Source organism: Hyaena hyaena, unplaced genomic scaffold (assembly GCF_003009895.1).
Source record: "Hyaena hyaena isolate Hyena2069 unplaced genomic scaffold, ASM300989v1 scaffold_16, whole genome shotgun sequence".
In the NCBI taxonomy this organism is placed as follows: domain Eukaryota; kingdom Metazoa; phylum Chordata; class Mammalia; order Carnivora; family Hyaenidae; genus Hyaena; species Hyaena hyaena.
The window spans coordinates 1,863,645-1,887,626 of NW_024080650.1; the positions used below are offsets into that span (position 1 = coordinate 1,863,645).

Here is a 23,982-nt window from a genome sequence, read left to right on the forward strand (position 1 = left end):
GGCTGAATAATATTCATGTTTATGGTTTCTATTTTATCTGCAGCATAAGCACAGGAAGAAGGAAGAAAGAAAAAGTCCTACTTGGCTTTTTTTATTTTTTTAAATTGAGATACCTACTTGGCTCTTTCCTGAGATTATTTAGATCAATTTAGCTGCTATCTTTCCAATCCATAAATGAGGTATAACTTTCCATTTTTAAACTTTAGTTTATCATATTTTATTGCTGATACAGAGAAATACAATAAATTTGAATATATTCACATCATTTTAGCAACCTTGCAAAATTCACTTAGTATTTCTAAATAATTTCTAGATTATTATGACTATTTTATTTTTTATGGTTTTTTATTTATATATTTATTTTCTAGTGGATTTGAATTTCAACAGACTTGTGAAGAATGTTTAATATCTTTGTTATTAAATTTTTTTTTTTACTTTTAAAAATTTTTAAACTTTATTTAAATCCAAGTTTGTTAACATATAGTGTAATAATGATGTCAGGAGAAGAATCTAGTGATTCATCACTTACATATAACACCCAGTGCTCATCTCAAAAAGTGCCTTTATTTATTTATTTTAAGAGAGAGAGAGCACATGCAAGCATGGGAGGGGCAGAAAGAAGGGGAGAGAGAAGCCCAAGCAGGTTCCAAGCTGTCAGTGAAAACCCAATACAGGGCTCAATCTTATGAACCCGGAGATTACGACCTGAGCAAAATCAAGAGTCAGAAGCTTAACCGACTGAGCCACCTAAGATTACTATGACCATTTAAATTCAGCTTTCCCTTGTTTGTTTCTTTTAATGGATCATGGACATTCTAACATTCTATTTGCTCTTTTGGCTTAGTTAACTTAAGAGCTTTTGGGCAAACCACTCAAATGTCGTTTTGTGACTTGTGTTATAGACAAAATTTGGCTAAGGAACTTTAACAATTTAAGTTGAACAATATGTTACATTTCTATAAATATGTGCCTTACCTTTTTATTAATTTATTAGTATTTTTATTTATTTATTTTTAATTTACATCCAAGTTAGTTAGCATATGGTGCAATAATGATTTCAGGAGTAGAATCCAATGATTCATCCCCTACCTATAGCACCCAGTGCTCATCCCAGCAAGTGCCCTCCTTAATATCTCCTGCCCACTTAGCCCTTTCCTCCACCCACAACCCCCCTCCAGCAGCCCTCAGTTTGTTCTCTGTATTTAAGAGTCTCTTATGTTTTGTCTTCTTCCCTGTTTTTATATTATTTTTGCTTCCCTTCCCTTATGTTCGTCTGTTTTGTGTCTTAAATTGCACATATGAGTGAAGTCATATGATATTTCTTTCTCTGACTGGCTTATTTCGCTTACCATAATACACTCCAGTTCCATCCATGTTGTTGCAAATAGCAAGATTTCATTCTTTCTGATTGCCGAGTAATACCCCATTGTGTGTGTGTATATATATATATACCACATCTTCCTTATCCATTCATCTGTCGATGGACATTTGGGCTCTTTCCATACTTTAATATGTGCCTTACCTTTAGAATCTTCTCTTGGGATCATTTTGGATTCAAGGTTTTCCATAGCCCCAGACATTCAATATTTGCTATGCATGGGAGTTCTCGTCAGCAGTTTGTTCTTGAAATTATACCCCAGACATCTCTGACACATAATTATTTTCCATTAGCGAGACATACCCACGCTGTCCTATGCCTTCTGCACTGGCCATTGGCACCAGCTACCCTTCTGGGAGCTCAGATTTCTCTCAGTGGAGGGTACCATAAGAGACCCCAAATCTGGGTGCTGCCGACCCTTGGATGGTTCTGCAGCATAGGCAGAGTGACATTCAAAGCACGAGTTAAGGGGCACCTGGGTGGCTCTATTGGTTAAGCGTCTGACTTTGGTTCAGGTCATGATCTCACAGTTCGTGAGTTTGAGCCCCATACCGGGCTCTGTGCTGAACGTTTGGAGCCTGGAGCCTGCTTCAGATTCTGTGTCTCCTTCTCTCTCTCTACCCCTCCCTACTTGTGCGCGCTCTCTCTCTCAAAAATAAAATAAAAAATTTTTTAAAAGACAAAAAAAAAGCACGAGTTAATGCTAATATGTCTAATATAAAAACTCCTTTGTGAAAAATGGATCTCACTGTAATGCAAAACATTTAAATCAGTGTTATCAAAATATTGACATATGAAATATCCATATTACATTTTGCCTTTCACCAACACTTGTGTTTAGATTTCAGTTCTACCATAAATTTTTTAGGTGGGGGGGTGGGGGAGGAAAGAGGGGCTGAGAGAGAGAGAGAGAGAGAGAGAGAGAATCTTAAGCAGGCTCCATGCTCAGTGTAGAGCCCAGTACAAGGCTCAATCCCACGACTCTAGGATCATGAGCTGGGCTGAAATCAAGAGTCAAATGCTCAACCAAGTGAGCCACCCAGGTGCCCCTCTACCATAAAATTTAAACTTAACTCTTAAGTTCCAACTTAAGGCTTCATCTTGAAGACCTCACATATTAAAATTATGGTAAGCTGTTTTCTAGCCAGTGCATGGAGTCAGCCTAATTATCATCCACACTGGGACATGCTGAGAGAAATAGGGGCTGCTTGTGATCACTATAACAGACCGACAGGCATAAACTGAAACTATCCTGAGCAAACCAGAACACATAGTCCCTACCAATGCACCCATGGCTTTAAAGCTTCTGAAGTTAACTTCTATACTTCCATAACTTCTATGCTTAAATCATAAGTAATCATTTTTATTTTAGTTTTAAAATGGAAAAAGGCAATGTCAGTTTCACCCAAGCTCAATGTTCAGATTTGCTTCCATCTAAGCATCTTAGCAAAACCTATTCAAATGGATTCAAAACTTCACAGCTCTGTCTCCTGTTCAAACTCCATTCCATACTAGCTTCATTACCTAAAATAGACAAAACCAAATTATTTCATAAAATCTGTGTCCGTAAAGAAAGCCAAAAACTTCTGGCTCCTTGGAGAAAAGCTTATTGGTATTCACTGGGTAGTTTTCAGTACTCCGTCTGTAAGGCTTCCTGGAATATTTGGGGTTTGGTGGGACCCCACACAGATGATCTTCTGTCTTTGTCACCTGCATGCACAGTCTGAACAGTACAAAAACCTCACTGCCTTGGAAGGGTTAACTGCTCATCTGTTTCACCCAGCTTAGTTAATTCAGCAGCTAAAAAGCTGCTTGGAGTGACAACTCTAAATATAAAAACTCAAAACAACACTTAAAGGGAACAGTGATTCGTCCAAATTTTTCCCTCTCTTTTAAAAAGAAACCTATGAGTATTATTTGGGGGCATTGTTAAAAATCTTATCTTGGTTGTTAGCCTTTTTTAGAGGCCAAATTATGTTGGTCCCTAAATTCCTCCTGAGAAGACAATTGTTGATCACATTCAGATGTTGTGAACCAATCACATAACCCTTCTGTATCTGAGATCTCAGGACACAGAAACAACAGAATGTGGGTACAGAGAGAGGGATTTATTTTAAGGAATTGGCTCATGCACTTGTGGGGGCAGCTAGTCCAAATCTGCAGGGTGGGCCGGCAGTCTGGAGACCCAGGGAAGAGCTCATGCTGTGGCTCAAGTCCAAAGGCTTTCTGGAAGCAGAACCCTCTCTCCCTCAGGGGAGGCATGATCTGCCTTCATCTTATTGGATGAGGCCCACCCACATTATGGAAGGTGATCTGCTTTACTCCAAGTCAACTGATGTAACTCAAAGCTAACTTTTTTAGATGAGATGAATCTTGAATTAACTGTCACACTTGCCCTGCTCCTTAAGATGGAACTTGGGCCCTCATCTGAGGTCTTACATTTGGCAACCGCTGAGGAGCTGCCTCTGACGGAGGGAAGCCCAGGTCCCCACACCTCCACAGGGTGACTTGGCCATTTTACACCGGGGGAAACCAAGTCCTCGCAAAAGGTTCCATGAATTGGTCCCAGGATCAAAAGAGGCTTGGGGGTAGAGTCAGGACAAAATCCTGTGTCACGGAATGGTGGGCCCCAGCTCTTCCCACCACCACCCTTGGCTCCAGCAGGGCCTGAACTCACCGGGGACTCATTTCACTTCTGACCTGAAATATTCCAGCCAAGCCTGAGCCCGTTCAAACCAGAAACTCTGGGGGAAGAAAATCAACGTATTTCCTGGAGGTGACTTCGCATTCCCATCCCTGGCCTTCCTACTGGGCAGAGCACCGTGCCCAGCGGCCACACACGGACTCATCCACAGAGGGACTTCTCTTTGAAAAGTGCTTTATTTCAACAAGATCTACGTTAGGTGCATGGAAACATATCAAAATGTTACAGAAACATGTGGCCCCAGCTGAGGCCTTGTCAAATCACATCATGATCCCTAGATGCATCCGTTTGTAAGTTCCGAAGACCGACAGTGAACCTGGTCATGTACCATTGCAGAAGGCAAGTCAGGATTATGAAAAGGATACTTCACAAAGCTAAAACAAGTGATGAGACCCTGTTACTAGCAGCAGTAACACAACAGAAACCACCGGCCCCGGGAAGCAGGTCTGGGATCGCCTGGGAAGACTCCAGGGGTAAACTGAGGCTTTCCCGTCACAGTTCGTCCACATCTCGTGCTTGGGTAAAACGCAGGAGGGCGCTGTAACCTCCCATGACAGGGTAACTGCTTTCGGTCCCACCTGAAAGGAGGGTTGCTACATTCATTTTCACCTCTCTCCCTCTCAGAGACCACTTCTCATCTGACTCAAGCAAGGATTTGTGTACAGCTTAAGCAGCAACTCAAAAACAATGCGCCGCTACAGCAAGGATGTTAGAGACTTCCTCTGCTTGCTGTCCCAGCCCCCACATCACGGTTTGGCCATGAGGCCCTGAAATTCCCTTGTTCATACAGAAATTCCTCTCTTGGCGATGTATCTAGGACATCATATTTCTCCATGCCAATAAGGAGCTTTGGGTTTTTTTGTTTTTTTTTTTTTTAAGAGAGCTTCTCTTAAGAGTTTCTTGCCCTTCTGGGATCCATTGCTTCTCTTCGCTCCTGACACTCAGAAATAACCACCCAATTCTGCAGAAAAAGATTTGCGCCAAGAAGTTTTGCATCTGAGAACAGATTTGTGTGTCATTACAGTTTAAAGTCTAATCTACAACGATGATAAAATGTCTTTATCTGGGGATCTCCAGGAGAGAGTATTATTGTTTTCTTTCTGGGAGGGGGGAGGGAAGGGTGCAAATATTTCTCCTTGAAGTCTCAGACCAGAACCTCAGTCCTCACATTTTTCTCTAAGGTGGGTAGCTAATCTGAGCTCCTCCCTCCTCAACCTCATTTAAAACCCAAGTCCATCAGCTTGGAGATGCGGGCGCACATTCCTCGCCAGCACGCACAGGCAAGCCTGCTGTTTGTGCTTCTCAGCCTCTCCCCAAGGCATCCCCCCACTCCCATTTCACTCATCACCTGTCCACTCATGTGATCACCGAGAATGTGACCTTGTGCTTAATCTCATCATCACCTGGGGGAACGCACCCCCTTCCCAGCCTGATGGACTCGGGCTTTTCCTTCATTTGATCACCTTGTAACATAAACCCCTAGAAAAAGAAAGCCAGATGTGGCTATACTGCTTTTCACAAGTTAGGGGGGAAAAAAACCCTATAAATTGGCCTTTTGTTCTTCACACAATTTCAGGTTCATTGCACACAATTACATAAACCCCCACAAATCGGTACAGGAATTCAAAGCCGCCAGGCCATGTGATACCAGTGAGAAAATCCAGCTCATGCTGCGGTGAAGTATCTCTGTTTCAGCCGCTGCTATTTCAAAGGACCTTTCCAAAATTCCTGATCGGGTTATTAGGAAGTAAGAAATGATCTCTAAACAGGGTGGGCCAAAATGGCAAAGTACGGCCCACAGTGAGTGGAAATGTATCCTGTAAGATGCGATTTCCCCTGACTTCCACCCTGAATCCGTTCCCCCCACCCCTGCCCCATCTTTAAAAAGCCAGGTCTACCTTAGTATCACTTTCTCAGAAAGGGATCCGGCAAACCTGACGTTTTGCAACGTATCCATATTTAAACTATCGTAGTGCTAGTGCAAATCAAAAAGAACTTTCAGGAACCAGAAACAGCTGTCCAACAAAAGTTAGCAGTTAGTAGTTGGCTCTGTGGAAATTTCTCTGCCTAGCCCACTGAGGAGAATTACTGTGGCCAACAAAGGCTGTGAACAGTCACAATAAAAAGAACTGGAAGAGAAGTCTCTTAAGTCACTTTCTCAAAGGCAAGACTCAGGAAGCGTGTTTGCATTCACACAGCCGCTCTCGGCCATCTGGAACAAAGGGAGCCTCTCCTGACCCGGTTTTTCTGTGCACTTACAGAGGCCCACCGAGATGCCAGACTGAGACTAAGACCACCGGATTTCCAGTCCATGCCCCATGGGGTTGGTGGCGCGGTCCCCGAGGAGATCACCTTGCTAAGAGGCCCCTGGCACCTTGCCAGGTGGCCATGTGCCATCGTTTTGAAAATCAACAATGAGACCACAGCTGTGAGCCCTCTAGAGGCCACGGAGGCCACAGGGGAGAGCAGGGGGCAGGAACCGCCCGGCTGCAAGCCTCCACCTTCCCTGCAGGTGCTGACCAGTGGCTCTCCTTCCCCTGACCGCCCAGCTCCCCAAACCTTCCATGGAGGGGAGGTGAAGAGGTGGGGAGCCTCTCCGCCAATGAGGCTGAGACACCTGCTGTTAGAGGCTCCTGGCCTTGCTTGGTTGATCCCCCAGCCGGGCCCCTGCCCCGAGTGTCTATCTGTCCCTCTTCAAACTGTGTCAGCCACACTGTGGCCCAGCTGCCCGGAAGTCTTCCTGATGGGGACCCCAGGGGGACAGTACTGTCCTGCCCTTTCCCCGCAGTTGGGCCTCTTCTAATGATCACCCAGGTGGCTGCCTAGAGAAGCTGAAAGAGAAGCTCCACCCTCCCGATGCACCTTCGCAGGGCAGCCCCAAGAGCTTCCCCGAGCCCCACACTCGGTCAATAGCAGGCTCATTCTTGGAGTCCATCTCCACACACAAGGTGAGAGCAACCTGCAAAAATTCAGTAGTTGGAAAGAATGGTGCCCTGACTTCAAATACATGGCCTCAGCATCAGGCGCACGAGGATCCCCTGATGATCCGAAACGGGCCAGGCTTGCAGGTGTCTGTCATTCCTGCAAGAAGCCTCTACATTGCCCTAAAGAGGAAACTCTCTGGCCACACTAGCCAGTCTGCCATGTACAGAGCAGTGAGACCCTTCCTTCAACTCGAGGAGGCACCAGAGAGTTGGGGCCGGCAGCTCGGCGTGCTGATCGCGGCATCAGGCTCCTCTGCTGTCTCCTAGAGGTGGCCATGGAGGCGAGGACAGAGGCAGAATCCGCAGAGATCATCACATCCATTTTTGTTATTTAAAACCATCAAAGTTTCCAGTGTAAAAACGCGTGGGCTCATTGCAGCTACGCCAAGGATGGTTTCTCTTTCTCTTTGCGTCACGCCTTCCCCAGGGACAGGGGGCTGTTACTTTGTTAATGTCCAATCCCCAATCCTGTCAGGAGTACAAGGAGCATCTCCACTAACATATAAATATCCCGGATGGTGAGCTTGCTGAGTCCCCTTCCCTTCTAAACATGTGTGGCTGCTCCCTGGCGCTGGAGGGGAGAGATTTTGTCTTCCGCTTAAACCCCTCGGGTTGGTGACGTCTCTGATTTGCCCTCTCTCGAGCATCATACCTGCAAGCCCCGCAGACTCATGCTGGTTGTTTGGAATTCAGTTGCATGTGAATATCAGGTAGGCACGTGGATATGTACCATGTGTGCACACACGCTTCCATTGCGTGCACGTGCTCATGTGCGGACACAAACACACACACACGCACATGCACACACGCACGCACACACACATTTTAGGTCCTTATAACAAAGCTCAAAAGTCCTTGTGAGTGAAGGAAAGGGGCAGAGTGCAGGGATCCAAGGATGGGGAGACGTCTGCTGGCTTCTCCATCCCGCTCCGGGCAGTGAATGGTGGCTTGGTGGCCGCTAGAGAGGTCTCCATCTAAATGGTTCCATGAAAGGAAGGTATCCAGCTTCCCGTGCATCTTCTCATGTTGGCGGCGGCCCCTGTGGCATCTGGATCCCCTCCCTCTTGTGGCTTAGATTGTTGCTGGGGTCTCAGCCATCTCCTCCAGCCTCTGCCGGATCATCAGTCGAAGCACGGTGTACCTGGGGACGAGGACAGCTGTGGTGGACAGCAGAAAGCAATGCACACCTCCTCTTGATCTCTCCCCGCCACCCGGGCCACAGGGGCCACCTGCCGCTCCTTCTCCTTCTATCGCAAGCCCAGCCATCAGCCACTTTGTGGCTTGTGTTCATTTCTATACCCAGTGGAGAGGGACTGAACAGACCAAATCCAAACTAGACACCCTGCGTAGTTAGACACTCTAGCAAAAGAAAGATGGGAGAGCGAAACAGCACCACCAACAGTAAGGCTTCCACCAAGTGAGCGCTTACTGTGCCCAAGGATCCATGACACAGGAGCTCAGGATCTTCACGTGGGCTGGACCATATGAAATTGCCATTATCTGACTATTTTGGCAGGGGGGTAGGGTGTCTACAAAAAAAGGCAACTTTGTATTGTTCAACCTAGTATCAGTACCTGCATCTTGCAGAATAGGCTATAGCAACTACCAAGCGTGGGCGCCCAAGACTTGATGAATGCCGTCTCTGGCCCCTCCCCGAATAATAAGGCAGCGCGGACGCTGGAGCATCTACTGCTGTAGGACTAACAGGGACATTCCAGGGCTTGGCACCCCATGGCAAAAGCTATCTTAAAAGTTTGGCACATAGTAAGTGTTCAGTAAATATTAACTGCTATCATACAAGTTATTATCATTGACACAGCAAATATAACATCGGTGCTGTTTGCTATCAGCAGAAATCAATCAATTGTTCTGCTATATTCATGGGAAGTAGCCCACTTTATGACTAAACATGGCAAGAAAATCGTAAATCATAATCAAAAAATCAAAATCATAATCAAAAAAATCAAAATCATAATAAAAAATATTACCCCCAAGAAATAGGGTCAAACAGGTGAAAGGGATTAAGAGGTACAAACTTCCGATTATAAAATAAAAAGTCACAAGAATGAAGAGCATAGAGAATACAGTCAATAAGACTGTAATAACGTATGGTGACAGATGGTGACCACACATCATGGTGGGCACTAAATAATGCATAGAATTGTTGAATCCCTACGCCATACGCCTGAAACAGATATAACATTGTGTGTCAACTATACCTCAAAACATAATTTTTTTTTTTTAATCCTCCCCAGAGAGAAGCTTTATGGGGCTTTTCAAGCCAAATGCAATTTCCGGAAGAGAAATGTTGGGAAGGGAGAAGGGTAAGAGGAAAGGATTTCCGAAGTAGGCTGCTCAGCCTACTTTCCGCTGCTAAGATGGCCTTCCCTGGCATACTTTTATGTCCCACATCAAAATGAGAAGCTGACCTAAGAAGCAAAGAGACCAACACACTTATGTTTTGTGTCCCCATCTGAGATCCCCATTTGTCATGGGATGCCCCCGAAAGGAAGTCCACAGGGCCCAGGCCCACACAGCCACTCAGCACAGTCCCTGCAAGGCACCTGAACAGAGAAAGGGCTCCTGAAGGCCCCAGAAGAAGCCCAACCAGCCGCCCTGGGGCCACACATACTTGCGCATCAGCTTCTTGACTTCCCGGTCTTCTTCCTCTTGGAGCTTCTGAATGAAGCTTTTGAGGACAGGCATCTCGAACTTTATGTACTGGGCCACCTGGGGAGGAAGAAGTAAGTCTGGGGCACATCCACACCCCCTCCCAACCCTATTCCAATTCCCTCTGGTGTCTCTTTTACATAAGACCCAGAGCCGTGGGGCCCCTATTTCTACACTGATCCAAGATTTCCTCAAAGGAGGTGGCCAAGCCTCATTCTTCTCAAGGTTGGAATGGAGTTTGCGGTGCAGACGGCTCCCTACACATGATACAGACCTTCTAACTTCTCATTTCTCGTCCCCATGCATCCAATCCATGACAAGGTGAAATCAAATATGGAAAAGCACTTTCTCTTGACGCAGTGATGCAGAGGAAGACCCGAACCCACGATATTCAATAAAGTTCCCTGTTTGCCCCTAAGGGGATTTACGGAACCATGGCTTAGGACGATAGTCAGCATCTAGAGTCTCCTCCAAATGCGAACTTGTTCTGGAGAGGCTGTGGGGGTGAGGGTGGTTCCCACGTGAGTTGAAGTTAAAAGCCATCCATCATCCCCCACGAGAACCCCACCCTACTTTATCAACTCTTCTTCATGGGACAAGTGGATTTCTCTACCCTATTCATGTCTACGTGACTTGTTTTGGTCAATGGAATGTGCATGGACATGATATAATACATGACTGAGTGGAGGCTTCAAAGGAGTTTACATAGTTTGGCCTGGTTTCTTGCACCCCAGGGAGGCACTCCCCCTTAGGCCTGGGTCTCTGAACAAGACATGCAGTGCACACGTGAACGCAACCCACAGCCCACAGCAGAACTGCTGCTACCAGCCTGCAGCCTCCTGAGAAAGAACGTAAATATCTGCTGTTGTAAGCGGCTAAGATTTGGAGGTGTTTATTACAGTAGCAAAAGCTGGCTGATGCATAAGATAAGGTAAAATCACTGCTAACTTCTTGAAGTCGCTAAAAGAAGTTTGCAGAGTGTCTCAGGCCTCTTATGGTGGCCTCAGCCTAGCCTCTGTGCTCATTCTCCCTGCCTCATGGCCATCACTGCTTCAAGGAAACCTGGTATTGAGGAATGGCACAAAATGGGGCGTGGCCCTTGGCCAAAAAGTCAAGCCATAACTCAACCAAATCCCTGCCCTCCTGAGGTCCCCGACCACCCGACCAAAAGAGGACTCACATCATAGGTGACTTCTTCCACCTGGTCCTTCTCCATAAGAAACACTTTGGAGACCTGCTCACACGGGCCCTGGAGGATCCGAGCAACCAGCGGGTAATCGGTGTTCTTCAGCTTCTGTTTCTCTGTAACATACACAGCCAGAAGCAGCCCTGAGTTCGGCCCAAGCCCTTTCCACCGTAAGTAGCGGCCAACTCAGGGGTCCAAATGGCCCAGGCACCTTAGGAGATGTGGCCACGTAAGTCAGGAGACTGAATGGTGAATGAACAATCCTCGTTCAAAGCAACCACTCCCTCCCCCTAACAGAACTACCATGCTCAAATCCTTTGGAAGATACTATATTGGAGGAATTGGTTTTATCTACCTCTTGAGAAAATCCAGTTCCTTTTTAAATAAGCAGATAGGTTCTAGTGTTTGTTTCCTGGCCACATACGGCATTCCCCAGTGGACTCAGCCAGTAAGCCCAGCAGCTTCGGAGGAAAAAACAACACTTGGAAGTTTCCAAAAGCCAAACAACAAGCAAATGAGGCAGGGGTATTTTTTTTTATTATTATTATTTGCTGTTCTGAGTGAAGTAAAGACGTTCGAGTACACAGTATTTTTCAGACTTACCACCGCTGGTGTGGACCACATACAAAGCAAACTCCTCTGCGGAATTCTCGATCTGAATCAGAAAAAAAATAAAGATGCTTGGAGGAAGCACATATTCATACATTCCAACCCCAAGCCATTCCTTCCTGCGTCTCGCAAAGCTAAATCAACTTTAGGCAACTTTCGAGGGGGGAGCTATTTATCTAGAGTTCTCAGGAGTGATTAGGGGATGGGACAGGAAGGGAGCTTCATCAGTCGCCGCAGATAATCAGGGCTAACATTTATTGCACCCGCCAACACCGTGCTCCACACTTTGCATACGTTCACTCATCTAATGCTCCCGACAGCCCCTCCATGGGGTCCCATTAACTCTCATTTTACAGATGAGGAAACAGAAGCACACACAGCTTAAGTAACTTGCTCAGCTCATCCATCCAGCGGGTGATGGTTGGGGATTCAAACATGGAGCCTGTGCCCTTAGGCCACTGGGCGATACTAGCCTCAATGAAAAATAAGAATCTCTGACTTCAAAAGATAAGGGGACAATTACTTATACAGGGATTGCAGAGAACAGAGTAACGGAACTTTAAAAACACTCATGCACTATGATTTGCTCATCTACTAAAGTTTCTTAAAAAATTGTTTTTAATGTTTATTTTTGAGAGAGATACATAGAGAGAGTGTGTGGGCAGAGAGAGGGGACAGAGAATCTAAAGTGGGCTCTGTGCTGACACCAGAGAGCCCAATTCGGAGCTAGAACTCACAAACCGTGAGATCGTGACCTGAGCTCAAGTCAGACACTCAACTGGCTGAGCCACCTAGGACCCCCTGAAATTCCTTTTCCATAGTTGGTTCCCCAAATGTGTTTCAGAAGTCAGTCTGTGCACAGAGCCCCAAGCAGTCATCAGGCCTGGGGTATCTGAATCCCCTGCAAGTTGCTGATCGGGCTCCCTGGCCTCACATCTGGGCTTCGGATTCCACAGGTCTAATTCAGGGCTGGGGCCTGAGCTGCTTTGCTGACAGGCTCCCATGTGACATTGATGTCGCAGAGTCTGAAGAGCCCAAACTGTCTGCCCGGCACCCCCTTACCGCACACTCTCCCCGGCCCCCCGGCCCTTGGGCACGCGTACCAGCCATCCCCGGCCAGCCAGCAGGAGGAACTTGCCTTGAATTTGTTGAGCAGCAGCTTCAGGACCTGCGGGGTGGTCATGGTGCTGTTGATGCGGACGTTGGTGACAGAGCCATAGGCCGGCGTGAACACAGACGTCTGTCAATAGAGAGGTCTAGTTCAGGCTGGCGGTGGGGACAAGGACTGGGGCACTAAAACCTAGGTGTCGGGCCCCATGACCTGGGGGAAAGGGCACAGTGACAGTGGCCCTTACCCTGTGCACCTGACAGCTCCCTGAGAGCCTGGCAAGCAGTGGGCTTTAATGTCAATAAGGCCGCCCCGGGCTTTGCCTAACTCAGGATCGAATTGCCCACCCGCCGCCCGCAAGGGGGGATCTGAGCTCGGCAAGTGGCAGGGCTGGGGAGGGAAGGTAGACCCAGATAAGGAAGACCCTCTCTCCAGATAAAACCCCCACAAGGCTCCTTCCACTGTGACTTCAACACAAGGTCTCTGACCACTCTCCCATGATGCACTTGCTCCTAGGGCTGGGTCTGGACCAGGCAGCAGAAGGAAAGAGGGTCAGCCAGCTTTGAGTGGGGCAGACAGTGCAGGGATGCCCCTGGCTTGAGTCCTGAAACTCTGTTTCAGAAGTGGCACTTAGCTCACAGAAAAGGGGGGCCCCACACCAGCCGAGGGGCACATGGTATAGGAAGTGGGTAACGTGTGGATTTTCCCCAGAGTAGTGAATGGCTCGGATGCTTGTCATCTCACCCACCACCTGTGGGGGGCTCCTGATCCAGGGTTCCCCGTCCTTCACAGAGCCAGCCGAACCTGAAGCCCACCCACGACCCAAAGACGGGACAGCAAACACTTGGCTTCCCACACGTCTGCAGCCTCGAGGTGGCAGCTGCCCAAGAAAAAGCATTATTCCCCTAAGGCTCCCCAGGTCCCACCCCCCCATCCTCTCTACCTTGTGGTTGTAGAAATGGCCATTGATGGAGAATCGGTGGCGTCGGATTCGCCTCTGGTCGCTGGGTGTCCTCACATTGCCACGGCGACGCACCCCAACATCACTGCGCGTGCGCATCAGCTGCGGGGTGTCTTCCTGCAGGGTCTTCAAGCCCCTGGAGTCTAAGAGGGAAGGAGGAAATAAGCTCTTGGGCCGGGGGTGTGGCCAGGGCTGCAGTACCCACCACCGCCTCCCCTCACATATGTTTCATAGAAACTGTATTTCCCACTCGGGGGAAAAACATATGGTATAATGTACTGAGAAGCAGTCCGGTGACAAGGTTCAGAGCACAGACTTCAGAGCCAGATTCCCAGGGTCAAATCCCAGCTTCACCATTGCCATGTAGCACAGACCCCTCTATGTTCATTGCCTCAGTTCCCTCATCTATAAAGTGGGCATCACGGAATTATTAGGAGGGTTTAGTGAATGAATTCACACAAAGCTTTTAGAATAGTGCTTGGCACAGGATAAGCATGACATAAGGACTTGCAAGATACAGCGAGCTGACAATATCTTCAAGATTAGAAATGCACATAGCCTCAGACCCAGAGATTCCACTTGAAAGAATCCTACAGACACTTGACAAATGTGTGAAATGACACGTGTACAAGGCCACCAACTGCAACCTTGTTTGTCACAGTAAACGACTGGAATGACTTGGGGGGCCTGGGGCCTCAGTTGGTTAAGCGTCAGACTCTTGACTTCTGCTCAGGTCATGATCTCATGGTTCTGCGGGATCAGTCCCCACGTGGGGCTCCGAGTTGACAGCATGGAGCCTGCTTGGGGTTCTTTCTCTCCCTCTCTCTGTACCCCCCCCCCCCACTCATACATACATGCTCTCTCTCTCTCTCAAAATAAAAAAAAAAAAAAACTGGAATGACTTCAATGTCTATCAGTAGGGAGTGAGCCAACTATCATTTCTCCACACAATGGAAAGAACGGAAGTTCTTCGTGGATTTGTATGGAGCAGTACTCAAAACAAACTCATAGAAACAGGGATGAGCAAAATGCTACCACTGATGGAAACGGGGAAGAAAAGAAATGACATCCGACGATAAAGGTACATTGCTGTGTATTTGCTTGTATTTGCATAGAATATCTCGGCAAGATAGTCTCACCACGCCTTCAGGTTTTTTTCTAGAGAGGGAACCTCTAGGGTGAGTAGATGAAATGGGTAATTTTCATCTGTTTCTTGGAATCCTCTTTGAATCCTGAACCAGGTGAATTTCATTTATTCACTGTACAACAGCTGGAGCCACATCAGTCTTCACGTACGTGGGCCTGAAGCAGGAGCCCTTCCCACCGCGCACATACCTGTGGGACTCGATGTCTGTTCACTCTCGGGCGGGGCGTCCGCTTCTGAGATCTGAATGCTGGGCACGGTGAGAGGCTTCAGGATGGTGCTGGGGAGGCAGGAAACAAAAGGGAGCCTGGCTCAGCCCCTGCAGGGAGACACTCCCTCTCCTGCGAGGGGAGCACTTCGCCTATGCCAGACAGGGGACCAGAAAACACCCGCGTGGACAGCCCATGCTGTGTCCCGTGAGGCTGGCAAAGCTCCAGGGCTGAGTACTGGCCGGCGCAGGGGTATTTCGGAGGAGAAGATGCTCATTCCCAGCAACAAACACAAGCACCCAATTCATCAAGCCCAGGGTGGAGAACCCCAAAGAACAAAATCTGTGCGTTGTGTGCACGGAGTTTCTAAGCACATACGGGTTCTATGGCTTATTTGGAAAATCCTAAAAACAGACATTTCTTTTTCTCCAGACAAGATTCCAGTCCAGGTCCTTTTCTATTGGAGGAATAACTCAGAAACTGCTTCTGGCATCTAAAAGGAATGGTTGCCCTGAGGATCAGGGCTGCGTTGGAAGGGCCACTGATGATGGCGTGCTTGGGGGTGCCAGATGGAATGCCCAGCCAAGCTGGAGAAAGGACCACAAGCAGGCAGTCTGAGCAGAGTCCTGGTGCTGCTGTGGTAACTGGCAAATGACTCCCCTAAGCCAGAAAGGATAATGACAGCAGCTCAGAGAAGCACACCCAAAAGCAACAGAGGATTTGGCCCGAAAGGAGAATCATACTTAACCAATTAGAACCATCCCAACATGAGAAGAGTGTGGGCTCCCTGACACCCGGAAGAGATGGGACTTATGGTCCAGGGACAAAAGTTTTAAGAGAAGAGAATAGTTTTTTGGAAACACTAAAATGGAAAATCAGAAAGAACTTCCTATTGTAGTAGAACTCTGGACTTCGGACTCCAGAATGGAACTGGTCAGAGCCTCTCGGGAATAGTGAACACCGGGCACCCACAGGGACCACGGCCCATTCCCTCACCGAGGCAGAAACAGGTCTCGGGATCCTTCTGGACACAGTGGTCCAGGCGCTTGCTTTACTGTAGCAGGCATCAGAGTTGACACTACCACCATTCCCGACAACTCTCTCAAAGTACTGGTCGGTTTCAAGAGCCACCCGAGACTGCCTGACGTTGCAGGGATGGGAGAAGAAACGAGTGTGCAGAGTGAAGGACCCCTTAGCAGGCTCAGCCAAAAACCACGCGGTCAAATGGCATTTCAAAAACCCTGTCATTTAGGGAACAGAAGGTAGCATAGGCCAGGGATTGGGACGTGACTGTGGGAAGGGTTTGACTCACAGGAAACCAGATACGGTAAAAGTGCTGAAATCAAAAGTGGAATGAGAACCCAGCCAAGGTAGATGAAGCCAGAGAACCTTGACTAGACATCGCAGCTCCTGATGGGATGGGCAATAAATTCCCTCCTAAACCTCCCTTGCAAAGAAAGCAGATGGGCTCCAGGGTCTGGCCACAATGTAGGTCTCTCTCCACTTTAGAGAAAGATAAACTCCACAATGTGGAGTTTAACAGAACGTTCAGTGTGTCCAACAGAGAGGGTCGGGTTCTGGTTTAAAACAGAAAACACTATCGCTGTGGTTTTGGCTGAGAGGTCGGCCCGCCCCACCCGTACTCCGGCCCCAGGGCAGCAGGGACCGATAAGTTTCTGGATGGAACACAGCCAGTCACTTGATACCGAGAAATGAAGTTCCAGAAAGAAGTCCCAGTAAAGAGGGCGGGCCTCACTGGATGCACTTGGCAACCATCAGACAGCGGAGGGAGGAAAGGAGCAGACCTTCCCAGACCTCCCAGCGGGGACCCAGAGGCGGGGGCCTCCCAGACTACAGACTGCACGCCAACACCAGCTCCAGGTGGGGCCTGAAGGGAGCAGCCCCCAAGCTGACCTTGTCTGCGTGATTTGGACAAGTCCTGATGCTCTTCTTCATCTTCCAGGTTTCCCCCCAGATACGGAAAGCTTTGGAGAGAATGCTGGAGCCCTAAGTGTCTCCGGAGCGGGGTCATTCTATGAGCAGTGGTCCCCTTGGGGAGGTTCTGGGACACCAGGCATCCATTGAAACTCTGCAGGTTGGCCTGGCTGGCTCTGAAGCGATTCCCTTCAGAGTCTCGGGAATTCTCCATGAGGGAGGACACACCGCTCAGCCAGGCGCTGGTGCGTCTCCCCTCTGACTCTCACCCAGTGATTGTGGTAACAGGCATGGTGGCCAGACCACACCAGTGTCTGCTCCCTCCTCCTCCTCCTAAGCCCAGAACAGGTGCACCGGTGGTGCAGGTGGGAGAATGGAGAGCTGGCTTGTTGGAAGGAGGTGGCATTTACCAACTCAACAATATGCAAGAAGAGAAACCCCCGACACTCCCAGTCACCCCCAGGCCCACCTCTCCCCACTCACCCCTGAGCCCCCAAGTTACAGCCAGAGTGCCAGGAGGAAGAAGATGGCGGGGGGCGGATGCGTTCGTTGTCATCCTGCATCTGCAGACGGATGGGCCGGCGCAGCCCCCAGGAGATGTTCAGCAGCCCCTCCACGATGAACTCATCTTCCTCCTGCCCACAGAGCAGCCAGCACGGTGAGCCAGCCCAGAAAACCCCGCCAGCACCACGCTGGGGGACAGCGCCCTCGGTGTGTCCTCGCTGGGCGCACCCCGGTTACACTCACACCCCAGCTCCAGGACACACCCCACTGCAAACTCTCTGACGCCCTGAAGAGGACCTCACGGGTCCACACAAAAGTTGCCTTGAAATTCAAGAACACGTGTGATGGATAAAAATGGGGTATTTTTCAGGCACCCGGATGGTGGCTCAGTCAGTTAAACATCTGACTCTTAATTTAAGCTCAGGCCATGATCTCACGGTCTGTGAGTTCAAGTCCCACGTTGGGCTCTGAGATGACAGTGAGGAGCCTCCTTGGGATTCTCTCTCTCCTCTCTCTCTGACCCTCCCCTGCTCGTGCTCCCTCTCTCTCAAAATAAATAATTTTTTTAAATGGGGTGTTTTTTTAATACTTTATAGAAAACAAGCATACATCTTTTAAATAAGTGAGACTAACCTTGCTAATGAAGCAGAAGCTAAATTCCTGCATTAGCTACTTTCCTCTCCCTTACCAGGGAAAATGGTATGTCTTTAGTTATAACATATATTTAGCAATCTGACCTGTCTGTTGAAGGAGATTCAAAGTAACATTTCCTCAACTTTATTCTACAGAATACTAGCTCCTCTAACAGATCAACTGTTACCTTAAAAAGGGTGTCAAGTGATCATGATGACGTGCTAATCAGATTTCTTACCAGCAGAACTTCCCAGAGCCTTTAATTAGCTATGGGCTACATGACGGCTCTCTAGGAGGTGAATGGATCCGGCAAGAATTCCCAATTTATACTCAAGAATTGCTGACTGATAAAAAATTAAATGTGAAACCCTTTTAAGGGCATCTGCATGTTTTATCCAAAAAAAAAAAAAATAGTCTCATTGATGATCATGAAACATTTTAATCATAGAGCATTCTGAGAATTTATTCTATAAGACACAGCCCAGAAAAGTTGTTCAAGGACCAGAATCTTGAGAATGGCCCAGTCATTAATTAGGAGAAGTTTTAAGGACAATGCATAAAAGGGTCAGACCTTCTTCCCCAAGTCTCAGAAGGAAGAGCCATGTCTTCAGGACATGCTGTATGGATAAAGACACACATGTCCAATGAACCACTGAACTGGATCCCGGGATCATCCTCAGACAGGTGGGGGAAGAATAAAACAAGACAGGAGAGAAATGAAACAACTTTCAAGCGTGTGGGCATCTTGTAGGGGGGGAGGGAGGTGGAAGGGAAGGTTTATTTAAGACTAGGCCATAAGGGGGCACGTGGGTGGCTCAGTTGAACATCCAACTTCGGCTCAGGTCATGATCTCACGGCTCACGGGTTCAAGCCCCACGTCGGGCTCTGTGCTGACAGCTCAGAGCCTGGAGCCTGCTTCGGATTCTGTGTCTCCCTCTCTCTCTGCCCCTCCCCTGCTCGCTCGCTCACACAAGCTTTTCCTCTCTCTCAAAAATAAATAAACATTAAAAAATTTTATATATAAAAAAAAGAACAGGTTATATGTATGGCCTTCTAGCTGGTCAAGGCTGGCATCATTACATGATTTAGGCAAAGTAGGACTTTGCCTAAGTGGACTGGTTTAAGGGCCACAGAAAAAGTCACTGCATGTCACATCTTATCTGCAACCAGCCTGCCTTAGTAGCTGAAATTCTACCATCTGATATCTGTTTCTATGGATTAAATCGCCCTGGCTAGATAACCTGAAAATGCGTTTAGAACTGTATTACACATATCTTCTTATCAGTCTAGAACTCTTGAGTATAAATTACTCTACCAGGCTCCCAGATAGCTCATCATCTACCTGATAACAGGCTTTACAGAAATGTATACAGGATGAGTAAGCTTAGATTCAGGATGGGGGCTGGGGAAAGATGGACGGATAGCAAAGAGCATCCTGGGAAGGCACCCCAGGAACACCGATACAGAGGTGAGGAAGGGCAGAGCATTTCCACACAGACCTCACATGACTTGCCCATTTCATGAAAGCCCCCTTTGGAGGACCGCCCCCCCCCCTCCCACAGCCTCACATCCCCAGAAATGTCCTTGGAACAGAAAAGCCCATCCTCTTCAGAACAAAATGAGCCAGGGGTCTCCTTCCAAAGAACTCCAGCAACTCCCGCTGACATCCTAAATGAGAGGCCACTCGCGGGGGCAGGAGAGGCAGGGACCCTTAGACCCTGGAGACGTGGAGGTAAAGACTGGGCTGGCCCATGGTCCCCCTTCCCTGAGGACCCCTTACCTCACGGTGTCGCAGCTGCAAATTCTGGCCTTCATAGTACAAATTGTAGGTCTTCAAATGCAGGAGAAGTTCGTTCCTTGCGGGAAAAATACAAAATACAATACAAAAATACAAAAGGTGTAACACTCCCAGCTGAAGCCACTGAATGTCGTTGTTCCCTCTTTTCTCTAACCTGGTCTTCGGCCACCCCAGTCTGGGTGTCTGTCCACATGAGTGTGTGCACACACACATAGCTACCACCCCCATCCTCATGTTCCCCCAAGATCGAGGTCAAGAGTAGACACGTAGCGTAAGGAACAACTCCAGAAAACCAAGGCAGGCCCCGCCTTCTGACCACAGTCCCCAAACCCAAGCTAAATACGCAGTCCTCCATAAGGCACAGATCCACAGAGGCAAATGTCTCCATAGTCTGTCCTCCCTCACATACGCTGTGAGTTACGACAGGACCCTGCGCTTAGGACAGGACAATCCCGGTAGGCCTTCACGAGACTCGGAAACTTCTAGGCTTTCCGGAAAGTTAAAAGGAATAGGTCTGGGGGCGCCTGGGTGGCTTAGTCGGTTAAGCGTCCGACTTTCGCTTGAGTCATGATCTCGCGGTTCGTGGGTTCGGGCCCCGCGTCGGGCTCTGTGCTGACTGCCAGCTCAGAGCCTGGGGCCTGTTTCAGTCTGTGACTCCCTCTCTCTCTGACCCTCCCCTGCTCACGCTGTCTCTCTCTATCTCTCCTAGAAATAAATAAAAAAACATTTAAAAAAAAAAAAAGGAATAGGTCTGGACCCAATGACTTACGCTTCATAGACATGACCTCAGGGCGTGTTTAAAAACCTACAAACTCCCACCACGGTGGACTGGATGCATAAAGGGGGCTGAGTCACATGGTGGGATATTATGTAGCAGCAAGAATGTGAATGAGCTACCCACAACACGGATGGGTCTCACGGACATTACGCTGAGTGAAAGAAGCCTCACACCAAAGACCGCGTATCGGATGGTTCCATTTATATAAAGTTTAAAGTGGGTGCTAGAGTTCAGGATAGTGGTTCATCTTGGGGAGCAGTGACCACAAGGGCGCAGGAGAGGGCTCTGGGCCCTGGTGATATTCTATTCTACCAACTTTTATCTTTTTATTCTTAATTCTAGATTCTTTCAGTTTCTTTTATTTTTTGTTTATTTATTCTTTTAAGTGTTTATTTCTATTTGAGAGAGAGAGAGAGAGCACAAGTGGGGAAGGGACAGAAAGAGGGGGGGGACAGAGGATCTGAAGCAGGCTCAGCGCTGACAGCAGAGAGCCTGAAGTGGGGCTCGAACTCATGAACTGTGAGATCGTGACCACAGCCAAAGTAGGACGCTTAACTGAGTCACCCAGGTGGCTCTTTTCAGTTTAGTTTTAAAATTTTGGGGGGGGAGGTGCTTGGCTGGCTCAGTTGGAGGAGCATGTGACATGTGACTCTTGATGTCAGGGTCATGAGTTCAAGCCCCATGTTGGGTGTGGAGATTACTTAAATAAATAAATACACAAACAAAATTGTTTTAACTTGAAAATATCCCGCTGAAGCCTCCTCCCAGGCCTCCTTAGCTGTTAGGTCCTGGTTTCCAGGTGGCCCTCTGGAAACACAGCTCTCCTGAACAAAGAAAAAGTGACGACTTCCCACCTCTGTGATCAGGGTGAATGCGCATCAAACCTGAGAACAGTCTACTCAAGTGTTATCGGAAAGTGCATGCTAGCGCTTGGGGGCTGTGAAGGGAAGAGGCTGCCTGTGCTTTTGCCTCGTCTCAGGCAAGAGGCTACGAAGTTCAGTCCCTCTGATTCCAGCCATTTCAACAGAGCCATGCGGGGCCACCCCAGAGGTCAAAGCCGGCTTGAAATTCCAAGACTCTCCTGCCAAGTTAAACCTAGAAAAATCGGAGTAATTCTATGCAAGCCTAAGTGAATTAGTGAAAAATGTGACTTCAAGTAACCGGATCAGTAGAAGTCGCTGGGGAAATCCTTCAATCAAGAGATAAGAATGATCCATATCTCACACAACTGCATGTCTGTATATGGCCAAATATGTGTAAAGGAATTAAAACAATTTGGTGTCAGATAAGCTAAACATTTAGCTCAGACACAGAGCACCCAGTGTGAACAAATCCTTGTGCTGGACATAAAAATATATCCTCGAAAATATAATTTGAAAAAGTCCACTTTGGGGGCATCTGGGTGGCTCAATCAGTTAAGTATCCAACTTTGGCTTGGGTCACGATCTCAGGGTTCACGAGTTTGAGCCCCGCGTTGGGCTCTGTGCTGGCAGCTCAGAGCCTGGAGCCTGCTTCTGACTCTGTGTCTCCCTCTCCCTCTGCCGCTTCTCTGCTAGCGCTCTGTCTCTCTCTCTCTCTCTTTCTTAAAAATAAACATTTAAAAAAGGTTAATTTTTTTTTAAAAAGTCCACTTTGGCTCACATTAGCCAAAAATCTGAGCTCGAGAGATTTTCCTGCATACAGAGCAATGAAATTGTCTCCTTCTGTTCAGGGGGCACCTGAACGTTTAGTCAAAAGCCAGCAGCACAGGGACAGAACCTGGCTGGGACTCCCCCAAGGGGATACCATTGGTAGCACAGTGAGCCGCCACCATTAACTCCTCCTGGAAGCCCTCCAGGATACCATCTCTTTTGAGCATCCAAACGTGCTGTGTCTTGAAGGTCTCCTTTACTTTGCTATCTATGGCCAGGCTCTGGGGGCGTGTTTTTTATCTATAGCACCAACCTTGCTGTGCTCTCCCTAGTTCACACAGGGGCTTCGCTCCTTCCCCCACATAGGAGAGCCCCTGCTCCCCCGCGTACAGAAGAGGCTCCTATGCCAGGGGCTTCCATCCCTGTGGGACTAGCCACTGGGGACACAATACTACAGCGAGAAAATCTTACTTGGAGATGTATTTATCTTGTCCACATGGGACTAGGGAGGTTTGGTGACTGTAGTCCATTCTTCCTTTCTCTTTTCATCAGAAGGGGAGACCTATATTTGAAAGAAGACACAGGTTAAAGTCAAATTGTGTCCTTAGGAACTCAGCAGAACTTGGACCAGGGGAGGGAGCACACGGCTCTGTTCCCACCCCAGATCCAGAGCTGGGGAAGCCCGACGTTGACCCGGGGCTGGTGAGATGCCACACTGCTGGCTGCTGCCTCCACTGGCCACAGCCGCTGGGGAAAGGCACCTGAAGACGACAGCCCTCGGAAAGCCCCAGAACAAAAGTTCCAGTCACAGAGAATGTTGACGCCCAAGTCTTTCCTGAAGAGATCTTCACCACACAGGATAGAGATTTGTCTGATAGTGAATGCTCAAATTCTACTGAGGTAGACTAAAGACTGGTCAACCACCTAAAAATGCCCAGAGAGAGCTGGGCCCAATAAATCACAGCATATCCATCTATGATCGCCATTAAAATATGACAACGTTAAAGCCAATTTGGTTACCTGAGCTCATGGCAATACATTATGAAAACACAGGTTATAAAACTGTGCGTCCATTTTTGTTTAAAATATATGTAAGCATAAAACATACATATGTAAACGTCTATATGAATGGATCTATATTCAGATACTCAGCGATATATGTCAGTCTTTCTCAGCCTCAGCACTATTGACATTTGGGGCTACATCATTCTTTGTTGTGGGGGCTGTCCAGTGCACTGAAGGGTGTGTAGCAGTATCCCGGCCCTTTACCCACCAGGCGCCAGCAGCACCACCCAGTATGACGATCAAAATGTCTCTGGACATTACCCAGTGTCCCCTTGGGGCTAAATTTCTCCCAGTTTAGAAGCCCTGGTATATGTATATCTGTATGTAAATGAAAGAAGGATTGGCGCTCTCTGGGTAACAGCTTACCAGAAATTTTCTTCAAATATTTTGTTATGAGCATTTTCAAACATAAAGATTTAGAACAAGACAATGAATAGTGTGCATGGCTATTCTACCCTTAACATTTACTATCCTTCTTTATCACACATCTGTCCAGCTATACATTCCTTTGTTCAACAATCCGTCTTCTTTTTGATGCACTTCAAAGTAGATTAACACACAAAACAAGTTTCATAACTTAAGAAGATTGAAATCATATCAAATGTCTTCTCCAACCAGAATGCTATGAACTAGAAATCAATAGCAGGAAGAAAACCGGAAAATCCACAAATATGTGGAAATTAAA

At 47.8% G+C, this 23,982-nt stretch overlaps 1 protein-coding gene across 4 annotated transcripts in view; it reads right to left on the reverse strand.

The window, feature by feature from the left end:
* Window positions 1-4,239: 4,239 nt before the first annotated feature.
* The window catches only part of RASSF2 (Ras association domain family member 2), a 42,537-nt gene continuing 22,794 nt past the window's right edge, over window positions 4,240-23,982 (reverse strand). For all 4 annotated transcript variants that reach the window (XM_039224171.1, XM_039224172.1, XM_039224166.1 and 1 more), the window contains exons 2-11: window positions 22,704-22,794; window positions 19,806-19,881; window positions 17,372-17,523; window positions 14,936-15,024; window positions 13,583-13,743; window positions 12,670-12,771; window positions 11,526-11,577; window positions 10,917-11,038; window positions 9,699-9,796; window positions 4,240-8,207 (exon numbers count right to left, since the gene is read on the reverse strand). In XM_039224171.1, coding sequence (XP_039080102.1) covers window positions 8,138-8,207; window positions 9,699-9,796; window positions 10,917-11,038; window positions 11,526-11,577; window positions 12,670-12,771; window positions 13,583-13,743; window positions 14,936-15,024; window positions 17,372-17,523; window positions 19,806-19,881; window positions 22,704-22,762 — 981 coding nt within the window. In that variant the 5' untranslated portion in view covers window positions 22,763-22,794 and the 3' untranslated portion in view covers window positions 4,240-8,137. The remainder of the gene's footprint in view (window positions 8,208-9,698; window positions 9,797-10,916; window positions 11,039-11,525; window positions 11,578-12,669; window positions 12,772-13,582; window positions 13,744-14,935; window positions 15,025-17,371; window positions 17,524-19,805; window positions 19,882-22,703; window positions 22,795-23,982) is intronic.